Raw genomic sequence first — 20808 nt, 5'->3', positions numbered from 1 at the left:
ACAATCAAAAATAAAAATGTGTTTCTGCAATGCTTGTACTGTGACAAATAGTTGACTCTCGAGCCAGGAAGTCACAGTTGCAAGTTAATCTTTTGGTACTTGCTGATTTGTGTGACCTAAGGCAAGTCAGGCAAGGTCAGCACACACACAATCCAAGATAATTCTGAAGGACTTATAATGAAAAATGCTCCATCTCCAGAGAAAGAACTGATGAGTTCTGAATTCAGATCCAAGTATAATTTTCTTTAACTATATTTTGGGGGAGTTTTTATTTTTATTGCCTGTGTTTTCTTTCACAATGAGGCTAATATGGAAATATGTTTTACATGACCACAATGTTATAACCAGTGTCAAATTATTTACCTTCTCACTAAGGAGGAAGGGGTGGATAGAGGAAGCAAATTTGGAACTCAAAATTTTTAAAAATTAATGCTAAAAATTATTTTACATGTAAATGAGAAAAATGTAAATTTTTGTGTTTTTTTAAAAAAACCCATCATGGAGTTTCCTGAACCAAAGAAACCACAGATTTGATTGTTTGATTGTTATTCTCTTTCTGGATCAACAAAGTAAATTTGGGAGGGGGCTAGTTTTCATTTATAAAAATTCATATCATTCATCACTTTCTCATAATTTTTACATAAAATAAGGAGGCCCTACAGAGAAATCTTCCACCGCTTTCTTTCTTCTTCACTCAATCGGATATCATGGTACTCTGACCCCAAACACACACACACACACACACACACACACACGCATATATTCACACCTCCTTTCTCCCCTCCCCATCCTGCCCCAAATTAAAACCTTTATCTGTCCTAGCCAAAGTCAACCTTAATGACTCCAGAGTCGGCTTCCAAGATTGCCTTCTTAAATGCCTATAAGAAGGAAGGAATTAAAAACCAACTCTTTCTGGCTCATTGCAAGTTGCTGAGTAAAAAAATCAAAGCTCTAGGAATTAATGATGATTCTAGGCCCTTTTCAAGGAGCCTGGACTGTGCCCCTCCCCCTCCTGCTTTCCTCCTTCCCCCTCTTCCTCTACTTAGAGCAAAACAGGGAAGTTCAGGGGCAAGAAAGATTCATTTCACAGATTCATAGAATCTCAGAGCAGAAAGGATTTTTCAATTTAGAAGTCTACTTCATCTCTTCCCTTCCAATCAATCCTCCACCCAGCTGCCAAAATGATATTCCTAAAGGTCATTCCCATGTTCAAGAAACTCCAGTAGCCCCTAGGTCTCTGGGGTTGAATATCAACTCATGTGTCAAGCATAGTAAGCCTTTCCCAATCCAACTCAAAGCTGTTTTTTTCATCCTGGCACGGTACTCCTCTTCCACAATTCTTCCCAACGCACAACATTCCTCCTTATCCTTCTGTTGCTCTGCCCAGACTGGCACTCCTTCCTGGCAAGCTTTTCTTCCTCTCCTCTACTGTGGCACCCTCAGTCCCCTTCTCTCTCAACTCGAGCATCATCCTCAGCCTACTAAAGACCTTTACTCATACTCCTGAGTTGCCGGTATTCTCTCTCCAACTCTTCAGGAAATCACTTTGTATTTATTTGTCTGTGTTTTGTATTTACCAATCTATGCCTAAGTCTTTGGGTTCATCACCTGTCTAGAGCTATCAGAGAAATAAGAATCTTAAACAGATAGTAGTGCAGAGTTCACCAATAAGGGTGACATTTTTGAGCTTGGCTTTCTGGAGTCTGTCTTTTTCCTTTTATTTTTTATCCCCAACACAGCACAAAGCTTAATTATGTTTATTTATTATTAATCATTGATATTAATAAATGTGTAATGATCGTATGCTTGTTCCATGGAGGCAGACAGAAGTGAGCAATGTAATCAGTCTCCTGCTATCTGCTTCCTGGTCCCTTTTTCTGAGACTTTGGTGGGCAGTTGTTTAATAGTGAACAGGGTTGGGTGGTGCCTCTGAGGGAGCCAAGAGTGATTATTTATGAGGCCATGCAAGAACAAGCCGGAACATCTTCCTACCCCACTGGCTCCAGTCCATGCAAGGGAGTAGCTCTCCATTAACTTGACCAACTCATCATTTTTTTTTCTATAAACCTTCAGTTGCCTCCTCTCTCAAATTGCCTTATCTCTGGTGAAATATTTTGATCCAGACCTGTAATTTCATTGGTGTAGGAAATTCTTGGGTGGTACACTGGATAGGGAGCCAGGCCTGGAGTCAGGAAGACTCATCTTCTCAAGTTCAAATCTAGCCTCAGACACTTACTAGCTGTATGACCCTGGGTAAGTCACTTAACGCTCTTTCCCTCAGGTTCCTCATCTATAAATGAGCTAGAGAAGGAAATGGCAAACTACTCCAGTATCTCCACCAAGAAAATGCCAAATAGGGTCACAAAGGGTCAGATGAGACTGAAATGATCACCAACACCAAAAACAAAAGGAATTGTTGATGAGGAATCACCAGCACAGATCTACAACTTTCCTGTAATCTCTAGTCTTAGAGAATTGATTGGTCCACTGAACAGTCAAATGACTTCTCCAGAGACTCAGTCAATAGGTGTCAGATTAGACCTAGGGCCATTCGATGCCCCCGACATCACACTAACTCTTCTAATTTAGCAATTAGCAATAATTTTCTTCTTTAGCATCTTAATAATATAGTCTAGTTTTTTTCATATAAAAGAAAAATAATGCAGAAAAACTAATTTAACTAAAATAACATTTAAAGAATTCCAGTTATATAGATCATAATCCAGATATATAATGACAACTACTTGAATTGTAGGCGTGATACCCAAAAGGAAATAAAAACTTTTATTTCTTTTCCTCTAGATTTAGTATTTCCTCTTTGGAGTAGATAATTAGGAGAGGAAAAAGGAAAAAAAAGCCTTGCCAGGCCTAGATGGCTTTTTTCCCCATTGAAATCTCTAAAACTGTCCTCTGGGAATGTGACTTTCCATATGACGAACTTTGTGGTACAAGCCCTTTCCACATAACATTGCAGAATAGAACCCTGATGCAAGGCCACTGGCTGTCATTGGGGCTCCCAGTTCAACCTTGATGCGGATTTAGGGGGGCTAAAGTTATCTTGCCTTGCAAAACAGGAAAGACTAGAATGTCCAAACACATTCCTTCAAGAACAGTAAATACAATCTTTGCCAACAAAAATTCTGCCCAGGTCCAGAAAGATCTCTCAGAACTTCTGCCCTACCTAACATGCCATAGGGAGAACATGGTGAGCTCATAGGGTCTTTTTTTTTTTTAGGGTTTTTTTTTGTAAGGCAAACAGGGTTAAGTGGCTTGCCCAAGGCCACACAGCTAGGTGATTATTAAATGTCTGAGACCGGATTTGAACCCAGGTACTCCTGACTCCAAGGCTGGTGCTTTATCGACTACGCCACCTAGCCGCCCCTCATGGGGTCTTAAATGTCAGAGAAGGTTAAATTTACTTTTTGGACCAACCCATACCCTATTCAATACTACTCTCCTTCCTGCTGGGGCCCCTTCCTTCTCCTGCTCCCCCCAAGTTTTCCTCTCTCCCATGCACCTGCCTTGAGTCTCATTCCAAAAGGATATTACTCTTAGCTACCCATCCCCCTGGAAATGATTATGAAATTCATTCACAATAAAATATAAATGACATATGAGATTTGTTTGTTTTTTTCTTTTTAAGTCTCCCAGAAGGATTTGCATTTAATCTGTGGGCATCCCTAATCCAAAAGAAAGAGTTTTATTGCAAACATATTAGAAACTGTAATAAGCCAGTAGAGATGATCCAGTAGTAAGAGTTTTCCCACATCCTTTATCTCATACCATTTAAACAGCTAGATAAGACCACTACTATTTATAAATTGTTATTGTTCAATTGTTTCAGTCATGTCCAATTCTAGGTGACTCCCATTTGAGGTTTTCTTGGCAAAGATTCTAGAATGGTTAGCCATTTTCTTCTCCAGATTATTTTATAGATGAGGAAACTGAGGCAAACAGGATAAAGTGACTTGCCCAGAATCACATAAGTAGAAAATATCTGAGACCAGATTTGTACTCAAGATGAGTCTTCCTGATTCCAGACCCAGTGTTCTATTTACTATGACATCATCCAGCTGCCCACTTTGGCTCTCGTGATATCACAGGCTGGTAGATTTAGAACTTGAAAGTCATTTTGTAGTCTCATCACCCAACCCACTCATTCCACAGATGAGGAGACCCACATGGGTGAAATGTTTAATGACTTACCCAGGTTAAGTCTCTAGAGGCCTTTTTCTTTCTTTAGCACCAAAGATCCCCTTTCTAAAGCCTAGTGATAAGTCAAAGAACCGCAATGGCTAGCTTAGCTGCCAAGCCACATCATGCCCAGCACTAATGGGCAGTCATACCCTCATTAATTGATGGATTGTCCAGCAAGTGACAGGAACAATGGAGAACAATCAGTGAAACTGCCTTTCCTGAGGTGGAAGGGAGGCACTTCTAGCTGAGGCCTCAGCATTACTTTTTTTCTTTTTCTCGATTACATGTAAAAATGACTTTTTAAACATTCATTTTTCAAAACAATATTTTATTCCTTACCCATTACATGTAAAAATAAATCTTAACTTCATTTATTGGGCTTTTTTTAATTTTGGGTTTCAAATTCTGTCGCTTCTTCCTTTCCTTTCCCCGTCTGGAGATGGTAAATTTATGCCTATGCTATCAGAAACATTTATTTTTTTAAATTGTGATTTCCAAAGTCTCTCCCTCCTTCTCTTTCTTCCCTGCTTTACCTAGCTGTCACCCATCAGAACCTTCTAGAAGCCTTTACTGGTCCCTTGCAGCAGAAATACATGGCTTGCTCAACGTGTTCTGATGCAAACACTAAATAGATTTATGAACATGACATACACTGTCTCAGGTCTGTTTGTTTTGTGAAGCAAAGGAACTTTTTAAATGTTTGTTGACTAGGAACTGAGAATGCTTACCAAAGGCTAGTGCCTGCTGTATTTCTTTCATTTTTTTTTTTTTGCAAGGCAATGGGGTTAAATGGTTTGCCCAAGGACACACAGCTAGGTAATGATTAAGTGACTGAGGTCGGATTTGAACTCAGGTCCTCCTGACTCCAGGGCCGGTGCTTTATCCACTGGGCCACCTAGCTTCCCTGAGATATAGTTCTTAAGAGTTACAAGTATCATCTTCCCATGTAGGGATAGAAACAGTTTAACTTTATTGAATAATGTGTAGCTTTTTTCCTGTTTATCTTTTTATGCTCCTCTTAAGTCTTGCATTTGAAGATTGCATTTTCTGTTCAGTTCTGGCCTTTTCATCAGGAAAGTTTGAAAATCCTCTAGATTTCATTGAATGGAAATAGATGATGGATATCTTTTCCCTGAAAAATCATGCTCAGTTTTCTGGGTAGTTGATTCTTAGTTGCAATGCAAGCTCCTTTGCCTTGAAGAATATCATATTCCAAGCCCTCTGATCCTTTAATTTTAAAGTTACTAAGTCCTGTTTAAGTCCTGTGACCCCTTGATATTTGAATTGTTTCCCTCTGACTGCTTGCAATTTTCTCCCCGATTTGATAATTCTAGAATTTAGTTATAAGAGTCTTTGGAGTTTTCATTTTGGAATCTTTTTCAAGAAGTGATTGGTAGATTCTTTCAATGACTATTTTACACTTTCATTCTAGCATAGCAGGGCTGTTTTCCTTAATAATTTCTTGAAATATATAGTCCAGATTCTTTTTTTGATCATGGCTTTCAGGTAATTCAATGATTCTTAAATTATTTTTTCCAGGTTAGTTGTTTTTTCAGTGAGATATTTTACATTTTCTTCTATAATTTCATTCTTTTGATTCTGTTTGATTGATTCTTGATGTCCCGTAGAGTCATTAGCTTCCACTTGTCCAATTCTAATTTTTAAGTAATTATTTTCTTTAGTTAACTTTTCCATCTGACTAATTCAGCTTTTTAAGGAGGTGCTTTCTTCAGTGGATTTTTTCCCCATTTAGCTAATTGTGTTTTTTAAAAATTGTTTTCTTCAGCCAATTTTTATCCTTCCTTTTCTAAGCTGTTGACTTTCTTACATAACTTTCCTTAATTTTTCTTCTATCTCTCTTGTTTTTTTTAAATCCTTTTGGTTCTTTTGACCTTGAGACTAATTCATCTTTCCCTTTGAGATTTTGCATATAGGCATTTTGATATTATTGTCCTCTTTTTAGTTTGTGGGGTTATTTTTAGATTTTTGCAAGGCAATGGGGTTAAGTGACTTGCCCAAGGTCACACAGCTAGGTAATTATTAAGTGTCTGAGGTCGGATTTGAACTCAGGTACTCCTGACTCCAGGGCCAGTGCTTTGTCCACTGCACCACCTAGCCCCCCCACCCCCCCTTAGCTTGTGTTTTGATCTTCCCTGTTGCCATAGTAGCATTCTATCATCTGGGCTCTTTTTTTGCTTTTTTATTCTTGTTGAGTTCTATTCTTGGGGCACAGGGAACATTGTCCCAAGTTTCTCATTCTGGAGGCTAGGGACTTGATCGCTTGCTTTCTGCACCAGGCCAGGGCTTTGGGTGCTAAAAGTTTGCCCACCTCACTAAGGTGACTTGGCAGTTATGCCTGTTGTGCAGGGGTTTCCCGGACTGGTAGTTTGCCTTCTGTGCTGGGGCTGGAGGCCTCACATCTGGCTTACTGTGTCTGTAAGTTGCTAAGCTAGAACTGAGGAGCCTTGTTGATCTGTGCAGTGGCTAAGAGCCTCCTGCTTTCTTGTTTGCAGTGGGTTGTGCTCCCCTTTTACCCAAATGAGGCAGACCTTTTCTAAAGTCCTTCTAAGTCATCTTAAGCTGGAAAATTGCTTCACTCTATCTTTTTTTTGTAGGTTCCATCATTCCAGAATCCATTTAGAGGTTTGATTTAATGTTGTTTTCGAGGGAAATTCAGGAGAGCTCCCACAACTTCCTGGTTTTTCTTGGTTCTGCCTCAATTTTTTCATTTAAAAAAAAAAATTTATTTCCCAATAGCTACCCTCTCAGCTTCCTCCCTAATAGAGCCTTGCCTCATAACAAAGAAAAGATTGAAATTTTTTTAAGATCTTGGATCATGTCTCCTCTTGCTTGCTTCAAACAATAGATGAGGAGAGAGCTAGACCCACAAGGGTGATCAGTAAAAGACTTGGTGAATTGTTAATCTTTCTAAAACATTGCATTTTATTGAAATCATGATTTGATCAAACATAAGGCGGAAGCTCAGGTCTATATGTGTCACCTTTCTTCCATCACTCACAGATTCCTTTAAACCTGGAAAATTCAAGAATTTTTACCTACTTTTATTGCACTCATGGAAACCTGCTCATAGGTCAACAAGTTTCTGTAGGAAACAAGAGTGCAGTGAATGCTTTCTGGTTCTTTTGGAAAGAGCAATTAAAACCAAAATTTACCCTTAAACACTGAAAAGATGTTTTCTTCTTACCCAACCATATGGTGCTGTTGTAAGGTTGTAACCCCTGCCAACTGAATGTAGAGGTCTAGAAGCCCTCCAAAAGCCCAGTTCCAAGAAGGAGGCTTTAGTTGGCTTAAACCTTGCTAAGTCAACATCATCCATTTCTCAAAGCATTACAGCAGGAATCCCAAGGGCCTTGGTTTGAGACAGTTACCCAGATGCAAAGATGAAAATCGGTTCCAAATGTGTGGGCCAATGGGAAAAGAGTACAAAAGACAGGGTCATACATTCTCTGGAGGTCTCAGGTTGGTGGCACCATTCTCCTTTCTTCCACACATCTGTACTGATCAACCAGGAAGCCGGACCCAAAAGCAAACTGGTGGTAAGATTATTTCTGGGTTTCTGAAACTTGAAGTTTTTAACTAGAATTGAATAATTCTAGGGAATGGGTATGAATCTGGATTCTATGGATAGGTGGAGGGGGAAGGGTATCTGTGAATCTGAAATGGAAAAAAATGATTATTTTCATTCATTTCTAATGGAAATTTAGCATTTCCCTCTATGTGAATGAATGATTCTTAGAGTCCATAGGCTACACCAGACCACTATGATACAAAAAAAGTTTGAAAGGAATACTATAGCTTTCTGTTGAAGGGAAGCAAAATTTGGAACCTATTGAGGAACCACTCCATTGAACTTCACCTATCTTGGCATCTCTGAAATAAGAGAGGGGAGCAGTTATTCAGCTGCTCTGAGGTCTCTTCCAGCTTCAGATCTATGATCCTATGAACTGATGTGAAAATAAAAATCAACTAGGCATAGGGGCACATACATACCTGCAATCCATCCACTGGAGGAAAACTGAAACATAAGTGTTTGAGCTGCAGTGAACTAATCCAACCAGGTATAGACATAAAAACCTTCATCACTGTGGTGAACTCTTGAGAGAGGAGGACCACCAGGCTGCCAAAGAAGGGGAGAACCAAGCCTAGGTACAAAACAGAGCAAATAGCCTAGAGAGGAATAGAAGTTCCTACGAGTGTCCACATCTCACTTTGGAACTTCTAGTCTAAGGAAGATAGGGAAACTTACTGTCAGTCTCTCTCTCTCATAAATACACACATACACACATACACACACACATATAATATGTATGCATGTACACAAGAATACATACATAACATACTTACACTCACATATATGTATGCATGTTATATATGAAGCATACATCCACATACATTTATATCCAGATGTATATATGTATTTTTATAACCATATCTCCTTACAATATTTAAAAATAAATCCAATTATAAGGCAAATCCAACCCTGGAGGGAAAATAAAATTGACATTCACCATGAACAAAGTAAACCATTATCAGTTGATCAGAGTCTCTGTCCAAGTTTCCATTTCAGAAACTAAAAAACTAAGAATTTGAACTAAGAAATAAATGCTTTGGTGGATTGCAGGAAAATGGGAGTTTTTGAAACACAAAGCATTGAGGCCCAGGGGAAAGAATACTGAGATGGGAGTCTGGAGGCATTCTTCTGAGTTCCAACTTGCTGTGTGACCTTGGACAAGTGGCTTAACTTTTCTGGACTCCAGTTTCCTCATCTTAATAAACGAGAAATGGAAATGTCTTCAGGTGACCTTCTCACCTGAAGTAAAGGGATGTTTAATTTGGAAACCACCAGCCTAGATGGTTCTCTGAGATATGAGTTTATTCTACCTCTGGCTGAAGGTATCTAAATTAAACATCTTGAGTCACTCTGGGGACTAGGGAGCTAGCTTTAAATTAATTCTGAGGTTGAGGGGAAAAGAACATTGAAGTGTTACTTCCTGGTACTAGGGCATGAGGGACTATTTCCAGGGAAACTCTAGAATCACCCAGGTAAAAGAGAACAGTAGATAAAAACCCTGGACCAGAAGAGACTGTGAGAACAATATTAGGTAGAATGAGTCTGGGCAAGCAGGAGAAGGGGAAAGCTCTGAGGGATGAAAGGACACAATGCTGTGAATGCTAAATTGCTACAAACCTTAATTTTTTTTTGTACTTAATATTTTTTCAGTTACATGTAAAGATAGTCTTTAACATTCATTTTTGTAAGATTTTGTGTTCCAAAATTTTCTCCCTCTCTCTTCCCTCCCCCTCTCCAATTTAGCATGCATTCTCATTTAGTTATATATGTTCAAGCATGTTAAACATATTTACACATTAGTCATAGTAGGAAACAGGAATCAGAACAAAAAAAAGGAAAAACAAAAAAAAAGAACAAAAAAACAAAAAAGTGAGGGTAGTTTACTTCGATTTACATTCAGACTTCATAGTTCTTTCTCTGGATGTGGTTGTATTTTCCCTCACAAGTCTTTTGGAATTGTGTTGGATGATCGTATTGCTGAGAAGAGATAAATCTATCAAAACCGATCATCACAAAGTGTTGCTGTAACTGTGTACAATGTTCTCCTGGATCTGCTCACTTTACTTAGCATCAGTTCATGTAAGTTTTTCCAGGTTTTTCTGAGATCTGCTAATGGGTGCTTTCTAACTCTTAAGTCACCTAGAGGCTCAGGTCAGAGATAATGATGCTGCTAGTAGGAGAAAGTGAATACAATTAAATTTCTAAGCTCTATTTAGCTGCCTGACCAGTTTGTGCTCTAAAATAACTTAACCTATGAGGCTGAGAGTATGCTAACTAAGCTGTCTCTTTATGGCAAGAAAACTGCTTTTCCTTAGTCCTCTGACTGTATTATGTAACATATAGTCCTGCCCTTCTAGCTGCTGGCTAAAACAGTCAAGCAGAGAGAACAGTGGGGAACCAAAGAGATTTCTTACCCAGCAGAAAGCTGAAATAGCAGAAAACTGAAATTACTGGAAAACAGTGGTTGCCCTATTGGTGTACAGTATTGGACTACCCTTACATATAAGAATGTTCTCCATACCCTGAATGACTGCCCCTCCATAGATGTATGCTCACCACGTGCATTTGATGCATAGATGACTTCTCATTTGCTCTTCCCATTGAAGGTGAATATATTTCTGGGAAAGGGTGGCTCAGATTTATTGGAGGGAAGGCTGGTTAAAAAGTAATATTCAGGGTGGCTAGGTGGCACAGTGGATAGAGCACTGGCCCTGGAGTCAGATGTACCAGAGTTCAAATCCGACCTCAGATACTTAATAATTACCTAGGTGTGTGGCCTTGGGCAAATCACTTAACCCCATTGCCTTGCAAAAACTAAAACTAAAAAAAAAAAAAAGTAATATTCTAAGGCTCTGTCCTTCAGTGACTAGGTTAGATTTTTTTCTCAAAAGTTATTAAAACCATCCTTAAAGCCAAGATGGTGTGGTATAAGTTGCAATATAGTGAGTGAGTTCCTCTCCAAAACTCCTCCGAACAGATCTAGAAAATATATGAGACTGAATCCTAATGGATAATACAAGAAAAAGACCCAAAGAATTACTTTTGCAGCCCAGTCTGACAAATGAGAAACAGGAAAGGTCTGTGGACACTGGGGACAAGGTCTGGATAAAAAAGGGTCATGTAGACAGTATTCCAATGCAGGGAGAAGCTAGCATGGCAAGAGGGGGGTCTCAGACCCATACTCATGCACCCCCAAATTTATGCTAGGGCATCTCAATGGGAACAGATATAAACTAGTAGTCTTATTGCTCATAACACAATCAGAGATTACAGAGCCAGGATGGACCAAGGGAAGGAATGGACCAATGAATACAGGAGAAAATTTAGAAGAGGTAGCAGCAGTATAGAATAGCCCTAGAAGCAGAGCAGGGTCTTAGTTCAAACTTCTAGCCCAACAGGAAAACTGCTAGGGACTAACAATTTTTAAAAAACACAAAACTGTTTTTGGTTTCTCTAATGTATCATGGGCAAAAAAGGGGAAGATTGGAAAAAAGGAAAAGCCTTTATTCAGAGTGGATGGGAAGATGGTAACTAACAACAGAGAGAAAGCAGTGCTGTTAAATTCTGTTTTTCTGCAAAGAAGAATTACCTTTAACTCAAAATGACAAAACAAAAATATCTAAGAGTCAGTATCTAAAATAAGGAAGGAAATGGTAGTGAGTACCTCCTACCTGCCTTTGCTGACTGCCCTTGATGAATTCATGTAACCAGAATCAATGAACTACTCCCCTGAAAGAACCTGAGAACTGGAAAAATATGAATGCTGAATCACTGACAGTAATCTCTGAAAGGTCATGGAAAATAGTGGAGGTCCCATAAGATAGGAGAAGGGCAGATATCATCCTAAAGTCTAAAAATGGAAAGAATATAGTCAGCAAACTATAGATGAGTAAATTCTAGAATGTACCTTTAGAAACATGTTCTGAACATCCAGAGAGGGAAGGTGACTTCAAAAAGCCAACATCATTTTGTCAAGAATAGAACAACCACATTTCCCCCCACAGTACTGGTGGAGTAGTAGATAAAGTGAAAGCTATGGGCATAGTTGGCCTAGATTTTAGAAAGCTTTTGATAAAATCTCATCCTGTTCTTGCAGAGAATATAGAGCGATGCAGTTCAGGTGATAATACATTCAGATGGCTTCTGAGTTGGCCTTCTTCAATGGTTCAATATCAACATGGTAGGTCTCCGGTGTAGTGCCCTAGAAATCCATGATCCCTTGATTAATTAATATTAATATTTTCTTTTTCTCCAATTACGTGGAAAAACAATTTTAACATTCTTTTTTTCCAATTTTGAATTTCAAATTCTTTCCCTCCCTTCCCCTTGTTCCCTTCTCATTGAGAAGACCAACACTTTGACATAGGTTATGCATATATAGTCATGCAAAATACATTTCCATGGAAGTCATACTGTGAAAAAAAACCCCAAAACTTGAAGAAAAATAAAGTCTCATCAATCTGCACTCAGGTTCCATCATTTCTTTTTTCTGGACATAGACAACACCTTTTATCATAAGTCTTTCAGAATTGTCTTGGATCACTATATCACTAAGAATAATTTAATTATTTACAGGAGATCACCATACGATATTGTTGTTATCAAGTACTATGTTCTCTTGCTTATGCTCATTCCACTTTGCATCAGTTCATATGTCTTTTCAGGTTTTTCTGAGAGCCCTTGGCTCATCATTTCTTATAGCATAATGGTATTCTCTCACAATCATATACCACAACTTGGTTAACCATTTCTCACTTGATAAGACATTACCTTGATTTCCAATTCTTTGTCACCACTAAAAGAGCTGCTGCTTATTTTTTGGACGTATAGGTCCTTTTCCTTTTTTTGTTTTTATCTTTTTGAGATTCAGACCCAGTTAGTGGTATTACTTGGTCAAAGGATGTGTATGGTTTTATAGCCCTTTGGGCATGGTTCTAAATCACTTTCCAGAATGATTTTATCAATATGCAATTTCACCAACAGTCCACTAGTGTTTTTATTTCTCCATATCTCCTCTAACATTTGTCATTTTCCTTTAGGTCAGATTAGTCAATCTAATAAGTGTATTAGATCAGAGTTGTTTGATTTGTGTTTTTTCTAATTAATAGTGATTTAGAGTTTTGATTACTTTATTTGAAAACTACTCGTTCAAATGTTTGCAAAACAGCTCTCAATGCTATTAATTGGACTCTGTTCTTTAATGTATTGGAGAAATGAAGTCTATATACATGCTACTTTTTAAACAAGACACTCCTGAGCCTAAGTGTCAGATTAAATATGGACATAAGAGGTGGTGAAAGCAGAGGAATTCATAGTTCATTCAGTCTCATTTTGAAAACAAGACTCAGAAACTTGGGACAATTAGAAAACAAAAAAAGATAGTATATGATCCAGTTATGCACTGTGCAGTTTGGTCGGTGCAAATTGTAGGAAATTACAGAGAAGGATTCAGAATCAGCTGGGTTGGTTTACTGGAGATCTGGGTTGGGCCCTTGGGTGGTGGGAAGAATGTGGACTAATTTCTGAATTGAGACAAATGCCACCTGCATAGATGAGCTCAGCCAACCAGCTGCCATTCATCCCTTCTAAAGACTAATGTTATGGATGTGAATTCCAGGGCTCATGATGGTGCCACGGACCAGTCCACTGCTGTGCCCGCTGCTTCTGGCTGTGTTGTGTCACAGCATGAATCCCACCCCCTTCCCAGAGAATTCACAAACTTTACCAGCCAAGGGGGCTTGCACCAACTGGATGGGAGGTGCCCCAGGCCACCCTGGCTACAATGGGGCTCCAGGCCGGGATGGGAGAGATGGCATCAATGGTGAGAAGGGGGAGAAAGGAGATGCAGGTAAGCTCAAGGGCTATATCTTTCCCTGGGTATGGTTTAAACTAAGAATCAATCAATATTTACTAAACTATTTACTGGGACTATAAAGACAGAAATGATAGTCCCTCCCCTCAATGAGCTTCCATTCTACTGGGGAGAAATACCATATAAAAAGCATTTCTTATGCCCTCACCTTTGTGCTGCAATCAGAAACAAAGAAGGTAAAAACTGCTTTTGCCCTCAAATAATTTACATTCTAATGAGAGAGATACCTGCAAACTGCATAGAGTAGATGACAGGTAATCTGCTGAGTGTAGTAGATAGAACATCAAGTCTGTAGTTAGGAAGACTCAGCTTCCTGAGCTCAAATCTGACCTCAGATACTCACTAGCTTTGTGACCCTGAGCAAGTCACTTCACCCTGCTTGCCTTAGTTTATTCATCTGTAAAATGAACTACAGAAGGAAATGGTAAGCCACTCCAGTATCCTTCACCAAGAAAAACCCAAATGGGGATACAATTAAACAAGTCTTAGAGGGAAAGTTACTACAATTTCACTCTTTCTTATATAACTCATAGTGGATAGATAGATAGATAGATAGAGCATCTAATATGTGCCAGAGCCTATATTGCTATACTAGCAAAAAGACCGTCCTTAACTTCAAAGAGCTTATATTCTAATAATGGAAAACTTTGTACAAAAGGAAGCAAGAAGAAAGGCAGAAGCAGGAAGAAAAAGGTGAGCAGGAATGTCTTGGATACTTCATGAGATCGTGGTCTTAGACAGGAACTCATCAATCAGAGATGGAATCCTTAGGGTGGAGGAATTTCCAGGGTCAAAAAGTTGCTGATGAGCAAATGGAAAAGGTTGGAGAGTCTGGAATAGGACCCAAGACTGACAATCAACTCTGTATTTTTTTCCTAGCAGTAGGGCCAAGCTGTACTCAATCACACACATCCTCTAATTTTATCTCTTTTCCAATCCATTCTCCTGATTTCCTTCCATTTTACTCAAGTCTGGGCAAAGAATATTTGTGATCTAGCCAAGCCAGTGCTAGTTACTGAGAGTAAAAGAGAAGACATATAAAACAATTAGAGAATAATAACAGGTTGTCTAGAATCAAGTTTAAAATGAGTCTAAATCAAAGACATCCTGTTTAGCAGAGACTATAGGCAGTGGAAGGAAAAGGAATTTCATGAGCTCATAAGCTTTGTTGGAAATTATAATATTGAGTAGAATTCACATTGAGCAGTTTAAATTTGTGATGTATATTTTCAACCAACTCATTGCTCTTTAATAAGCCTCATTCTTATGAGCTCTCTCATTCCCCACAATGATCTGGGTTTTCTTTTTTAAAATGGATATAGTTCTTTTTTTAACTTTAGTCATTTCCTATTATCTCATCACCTCTTTTCCATTAAACTTTCCCTTGTAAAAAAAGAAAAATCATTAAACAAAACTGGTCAGCAAAGAGACCAAGTCGAAAGTATGTAAAGCAATCCTCAGGCCCTTCTCTCAAACTTCCCTGGGAAGTGATGCAACCTAAAAGAAAAACACGGACCCTAAAATCAAAGGAAGTAACATTCAAATTTTGCGTTTGATGCTCATTACTCGTAAGACCTTGAGCAAGTCACTTTTACTACCTTGGTTGGACCAATCCATGAGGTCCCTTCCAATTCTAAATGTATGATCTATCCTCTGGAGGAGCTGAGATTGTTCATTAATTGAACTTCAAAGATCTTTTAGTATTTTTTAAAATTTATATTATTGGAGACATTGTGTATATTGTTTCCTTCATTCTGCCATGAATGTGGGAGAAGAGGGGGAGATAGCTGGCTAAAGATTAGGGTGAACATGAAAAAAAATTCATTTAGTTCTTAAATTTCCAGAAGAAATTTTAGGAACAAAAAAGGTTTATTTAAGTATTGCTGTGGTTAGGGGCAGCTAGGTGGCACAGTAGATAAAGCACTGGCCCTGGAGTCAGGAGTACCTGGGTTCAAATCCGGTCTCAGACACTTAATAATTACCTAGCTGTGTGGCCTTGGGCAAGCCACTTAACCCCATTTGCCTTGCAAAAATCTAAAAAAAAGTATTTCTGTGATTAGCAGAAGCTAAGGCTAAAGGCAGTTGAAAGTCTCTGATTCCCTGTGGGGATTAGCCAAAGCAACAGAACTGCCACAACAACATCCGCTGCCATGAAAGCATGAGCAGTAAGGAAAGTTTCAAAAGTATGGGAAGTTACTTGGGGAATCATGCTCCCCTGGAGTGGGCTAGTTTCACCAGAAGATGAGCAACTCAACTGAGTAGAGGATGATCTTTTAAGGAGTAAGGGAACCATAGGGAAACATAGGCATAGGTGGGAGGGTGGGTAGCTCAGAAAGCAGAGATGAGATAATGAGGGATATGTTCATGAAGGTCAGTAGCTCAAAGACTGAATCCTTTGAGGCTAGGGCAAAAGACCCTTTGTTTTGTTGCTAAGAGAAGCTTGTCTTTGCCAGGGAGGAGTAAGTTACTGTACTAAAAGTTCATTGACCTCATCTAAATAACTTAATGTTCAATGGGAATAGGGGCATATATTGCCTTCAGCAATGTTAAATGTAAGATATAAGGTCAGTGCAGATTAATTATAAATGATATTTTTCTGCCCAGTATTTCCTCTACTTCATGAAAAAAAGGAGATAGAAGGGGTGCTGAAACAAATCTGGCTTATAATAAAAGATGTCTCTTTGGGCATTTACTTAGGATATAAGATTAGAGAAACTGGCAGTAAGCAAATAACTGAGCACTAATTATGTGTTCAGCACCATGAAGGACAGAGAAGACAACTTGGCTTGTCTCTCCCTTAAGGATTTTCTTCAACCAGTCAGCTCTGCTAACTGATGGCTAGAGAGCCATGAATCTTGAAATGATAGGAGCTCTGTTTGTTTAAATCAGATTTAGAAATGAGCTCACCATGACTGCTGATGTTCTCTTACATAACAGGTCTGCTGGGTCCCAAGGGTGATGCTGGTGAAATGGGTGTTTCAGGAGTTGAAGGTCCTAGGGGATTTCCTGGACTCCCAGGGAAGAAAGGGGAACCAGGAGAGGCAGCCTACAAGTACCGCTCAGCCTTCAGTGTCGGGCTGGCTGCCCGAGACCCAGTCCCCAACCTCCCCATCCGCTTCACCAAGATTTTCTATAATGAACAGAACCACTACGACGTCACCACCGGCAAGTTCCGCTGTAATTTTCCAGGCTTGTACTATTTCTCCTACCACATCACAGTCTATATGAAGGATGTGAAGGTCAGCCTCTTCAAGAAGGACAAAGCGACCATATTCACCTTTGACCAATTCCAAGACAAAAATGTCGACCAGGCCTCAGGTTCTGTCCTATTGTACCTGGAGACTGGAGAGGAAGTCTGGCTCCAGGTATATGGGGAGGGAGAGCAGAATGGGCTCTATGCAGATAATGTCAATGACTCCATTTTCAGTGGCTTCCTTCTTTACCATTCTTGACCTCAGAAAATATCAGAATCTTCCTTGTGACAATTTAAACTTTCATAATTCTGATCTCCATTAAATAAAAGTTTGGCTTGATTTCCTAACTAGAGACACTGAACATTACTCATTCACTCATTCTCTCATCCATTCATACACATTTTTGGTTATGTATGTGCTAGGTATCCAGTCCAGTATCAGGTGTTGCAGGAGGGACTAGTAAAGGCTCAGACTATACTTGTAATCTCATCTCACAATTTGGCTGGGGGAGATCAAGATTTAAACATATTTTTTAAATCACTAAAAATGGAATATAGTGGTAGAGAGATGAAGACAGATATTCACTGTCACTTTGAAACCACTTTCTAACAGGAAACATTTTCTCTTCTTCACAATGGGCATATCTGTATAAGAACCATGATGAATAATAACCTTCCCAAAGAATTCCATCCTCCTCCTCTGCCACCTCAGTGAAGATCATTTTATCCCCTGCTCCTACTGCTCTCATTAGGTCAAAAAGAAATTTAAATCAATTGGCCTCTTTCCACATAGTCATCTTTTTATAGCCACACCTGCCAAATTCTCCAGAGTTAGATTTCCCTTATGTATTTAGACACTTTAAATATAATCACTTTCTTTTACAGATAAAAGAAACCAAGGTTCAATTTGTCAGATTAATGCTTTTTCTGAGGTTTTCTCTGATGGGATTCTGCAAATGTCTAAAAACTGATGAATTTACTTTGGCTCACATTTTAAATTCTGGGCAACTCCTAAGCAAATACCTATAATGATAAAACTAGAGCTTTGTCTATTCTTTGCCTTTTCAAAATGTTTTAATTTTTACAATTAAACTGATCATTAGTACAAATAAAAGCTTTGAAGATTGATTATTTACAGCTTCTTTTCTGAAGCAAGAATGAAGTATGAGTTTTAGAAAAGATGGAAGGCAACGTGATTAACTTGGAAATGTTCTATAAATTGCACATGTATAACCTTTATTAGATGGTTCACCTTCTAGGGGGTTGGGGGATGAGGATGAGGAAGAAGGGTGGTATAAAATTTGGAATTTAAAATCCCACCAAATACTAAAAATTGCTTTTATATATAATTGTGGGGAAAATAAAATATTTTTTAAAAAATTTAAAGGATGAAAGGGAAGGAAAAAACCAAACCAGGGAGGAATTATGCCCTCAGAAAGAAATCACTGAAGATTTCCTCAGGGCTTCTTACAAGAAGTGTATGTAGTGGTCCTTTAGTTTTCATATCTTGCTGATTGATCTCCCAGGGGATAAACAGATCTGAGAGTAAACTATATCTGATTATTCTTTCAAATTATGTCACTGATATTGGCCAGGGATCAAATTATACCCAATAAGGTTCCAAAGTCAAGGGATATTTTTCTTTCTCTTTTAAAAAGTTGTTTTATTGTTGTCTTGTTTTTACATCATAGTAAATGAGAAATTACAACAATTTCTCATTAACCAACTCCTACACTTTGAATCTTTTCTTTTAACAATGACAAAAAGAATATTTAAGCAATGGTAAATGGCACAACATGTATATCTTATATTCTAGATCCCATTTCCTACCTGTGGTCCCCCTCTCTCTATTGAGAAAAGGCAAGTGAGTTTTCTTATCAAATGAGATAGTGTATATGACTTTTGGGGGATTTTTTTAGGTAACTCAGCTACAAATTTTGGAATTTTATTTGAGAAAGATAAGTAATAAATCATCATATTTGCTTAATTAGGTTCTTCTACAAGACTTGAAAAAATATTGAATAAGGCATGTTGCTCTGGTTTGTATAATTTTCAATAGTGCCAATGGTATGTAATTTTTTTGTAAAACTGAAAAGTATTATATAAATGCCAACTGTCATTGCCATTGTTATTATCAGTTCTCTTGGATCAAAATTGTTCATCACACTTCAATTGCTTTTGAGTGTTATTATCATTTGATTATTATCATCGTCCTTATTATCATCATGATATTTTTGTCTTGGTTCTGCTTTCTTCATTTTGCATTTCTTCATCCACATCTCATATTTCTCTGAAATTCTCATATTCATCATTTCTTATGGAATAGTCATGTTCCATTAGAATCATACATCACAATTTATGTGGTACATCTATAAATACCTATTTGAGCCTCAGTTTTTGGCTATTTAAAAGAAAGCTGCTCTGAATATATTTAGAGATAACCCTCTTAGGAGTATTTGCCCAATAGTGAAGAAATGGAAATTTCATTTGTTATGTTTTCTTTCCCCATGAACCACCAGGACTTTTAAAGCTAGATTGTAAGAACACAGCATCAGAGTATCATAGATTTAGCCTTGGAAGACACACCATAGAGACCATCTTATCCAACCCTCATTTTACAAATAAGTAAACTGAGGCACAATGAGGATAAGTGATTTCCCCAATGTCAAATAGCTAGTAAGTTTTAGAGAATAGATTTGAACCTCTTCCTTGATTCTAGTCCAGGGCCCTATTTCTTACAGCATATTCCTTCTCATATCACAGGTCTTATGTACCTATATAGCCCCAGTCACCTGATTAAAAACAAACAACAAAATCAATTCACTTCCAAAGATTCACATTTCATTTATATGATATATGTTTAATGATGTAATAGAAAATTTGCAAATATGCAGAGATTTGCTTTTTAAAAAAAAAGTTTTCCTCCAGGTAGTTGCTATAATGCAGACACTTTTTTTTTTTACCCAAGGCCACACAGCTAGGTCATGATTAAGTGTCTGAGGCTGGATTTAAACTCAGGTACTCCTGACTCCAGGGCTGGTGCTCTATCCACTGGGTCACCTAGCCATTCCAGTGCACCACCTAGCCACCCCCCAGACATGACTCTAGATTTAAGTCAAGATATATTTTTAATGACAGTGTTATGACTCCAAGAGTTATGCAATAAAAATGCTCCCAAATTGTTGTGCAAGTGGAATCCTATTTCAAAGAATTAAGGGATTTAGAGAAATGAAATACTGCATGTCCGGTTCATTGTAAACCTTAAATTGCTAATGTCACAAATAATTCTTACTTAGAATACGACCTAATTTTACAAAACAAATAACCAGTCTCTAATATTTTAAGTTCATATTTTTTATATATTGAATTTTCTTCCAATTTTTTGTTCTCTCTGTCAAATGGCAAAAGGAAAACACCCAAATATTTACAGATTTATAGCTGGAAGGAATCTTGGAGTCAGTGAGTCTAAGACCCTCATTGTACAGATGGAGAACATGAGGCACAGAAGGATGAAGTGATTTTCCCAGTCCTCATTGAGATACTGTATGAATGCTGAATGACAGAATAAACATGTTCTCCCCTCTCTTCTCTTAAATGTGTTATCTGTTTTCTGGAAGGAACAGGTGTACTCTTTCAGCCTAAAGGTTCCACTGAAAGAATAAATACCTTCCAGCATTTCTCACTTGCCCCAAAATTCATCACCCTCAACAAATAAAGAAACTGTACAGATCAAGGAAATTGAAGAGACTGAAGAACCTGGGGGAGAGGCCACCCCATGGAAACTGAAGTCCTAAAAAACTAAATCAGGGGCTGGAGAAGAGAGGAAGATTAAGAGTCAACAGGTACTGAATTACTCAAGGCAACAGGACCTGCCCCTACAATGTACAAAGGATGATTGATCTATCTGGGTGAAGTAAACCTTCTGTGGACTGGAGATCACTGGGTGAATAGGAT

At 38.3% G+C, this 20808-nt stretch overlaps 1 protein-coding gene across 2 annotated transcripts; it reads left to right on the top strand.

Moving 5' to 3' along the window:
- The first annotated feature begins 1198 nt into the window (after positions 1-1198).
- ADIPOQ (adiponectin, C1Q and collagen domain containing) lies at positions 1199-20451 on the top strand. 2 transcript variants are annotated; one of them, XM_074189533.1, is made up of 3 exons: positions 1199-1271; positions 13407-13637; positions 16599-20451. In XM_074189533.1, the coding sequence occupies exons 2-3, from the start codon at positions 13412-13414 to the stop codon at positions 17111-17113; spliced, it is 741 nt and encodes a 246-aa protein (XP_074045634.1). In that variant the 5' UTR covers positions 1199-1271; positions 13407-13411; the 3' UTR covers positions 17114-20451. The 2 variants fall into 2 exon arrangements, with proteins under 2 accessions (XP_074045634.1, XP_074045632.1); XM_074189531.1 differs by lacking the exon at positions 1199-1271 and adding an exon at positions 7648-7754.
- Positions 20452-20808: the final 357 nt, after the last annotated feature.

Source organism: Macrotis lagotis, chromosome 5 (genome assembly GCF_037893015.1).
Source record: "Macrotis lagotis isolate mMagLag1 chromosome 5, bilby.v1.9.chrom.fasta, whole genome shotgun sequence".
In the NCBI taxonomy this organism is placed as follows: Eukaryota; Metazoa; Chordata; class Mammalia; order Peramelemorphia; family Peramelidae; genus Macrotis; species Macrotis lagotis.
The sequence above is the reverse complement of the archived record's forward strand: the minus strand, read 5'-3'. Positions and strand labels throughout refer to the sequence as shown.

Excerpts from the sequence above, each read along its gene's own strand:
- ADIPOQ (XM_074189533.1), top strand. The coding sequence starts at position 13,412 with ATGATGGTGCCACGGACCAGTCCACTGCTGTGCCCGCTGCTTCTGGCT. Across the intron at positions 13,638-16,598 it reads GGGGGAGAAAGGAGATGCAG|GTCTGCTGGGTCCCAAGGGT; the intron begins GTAAGCTCAAGG and ends CTTACATAACAG.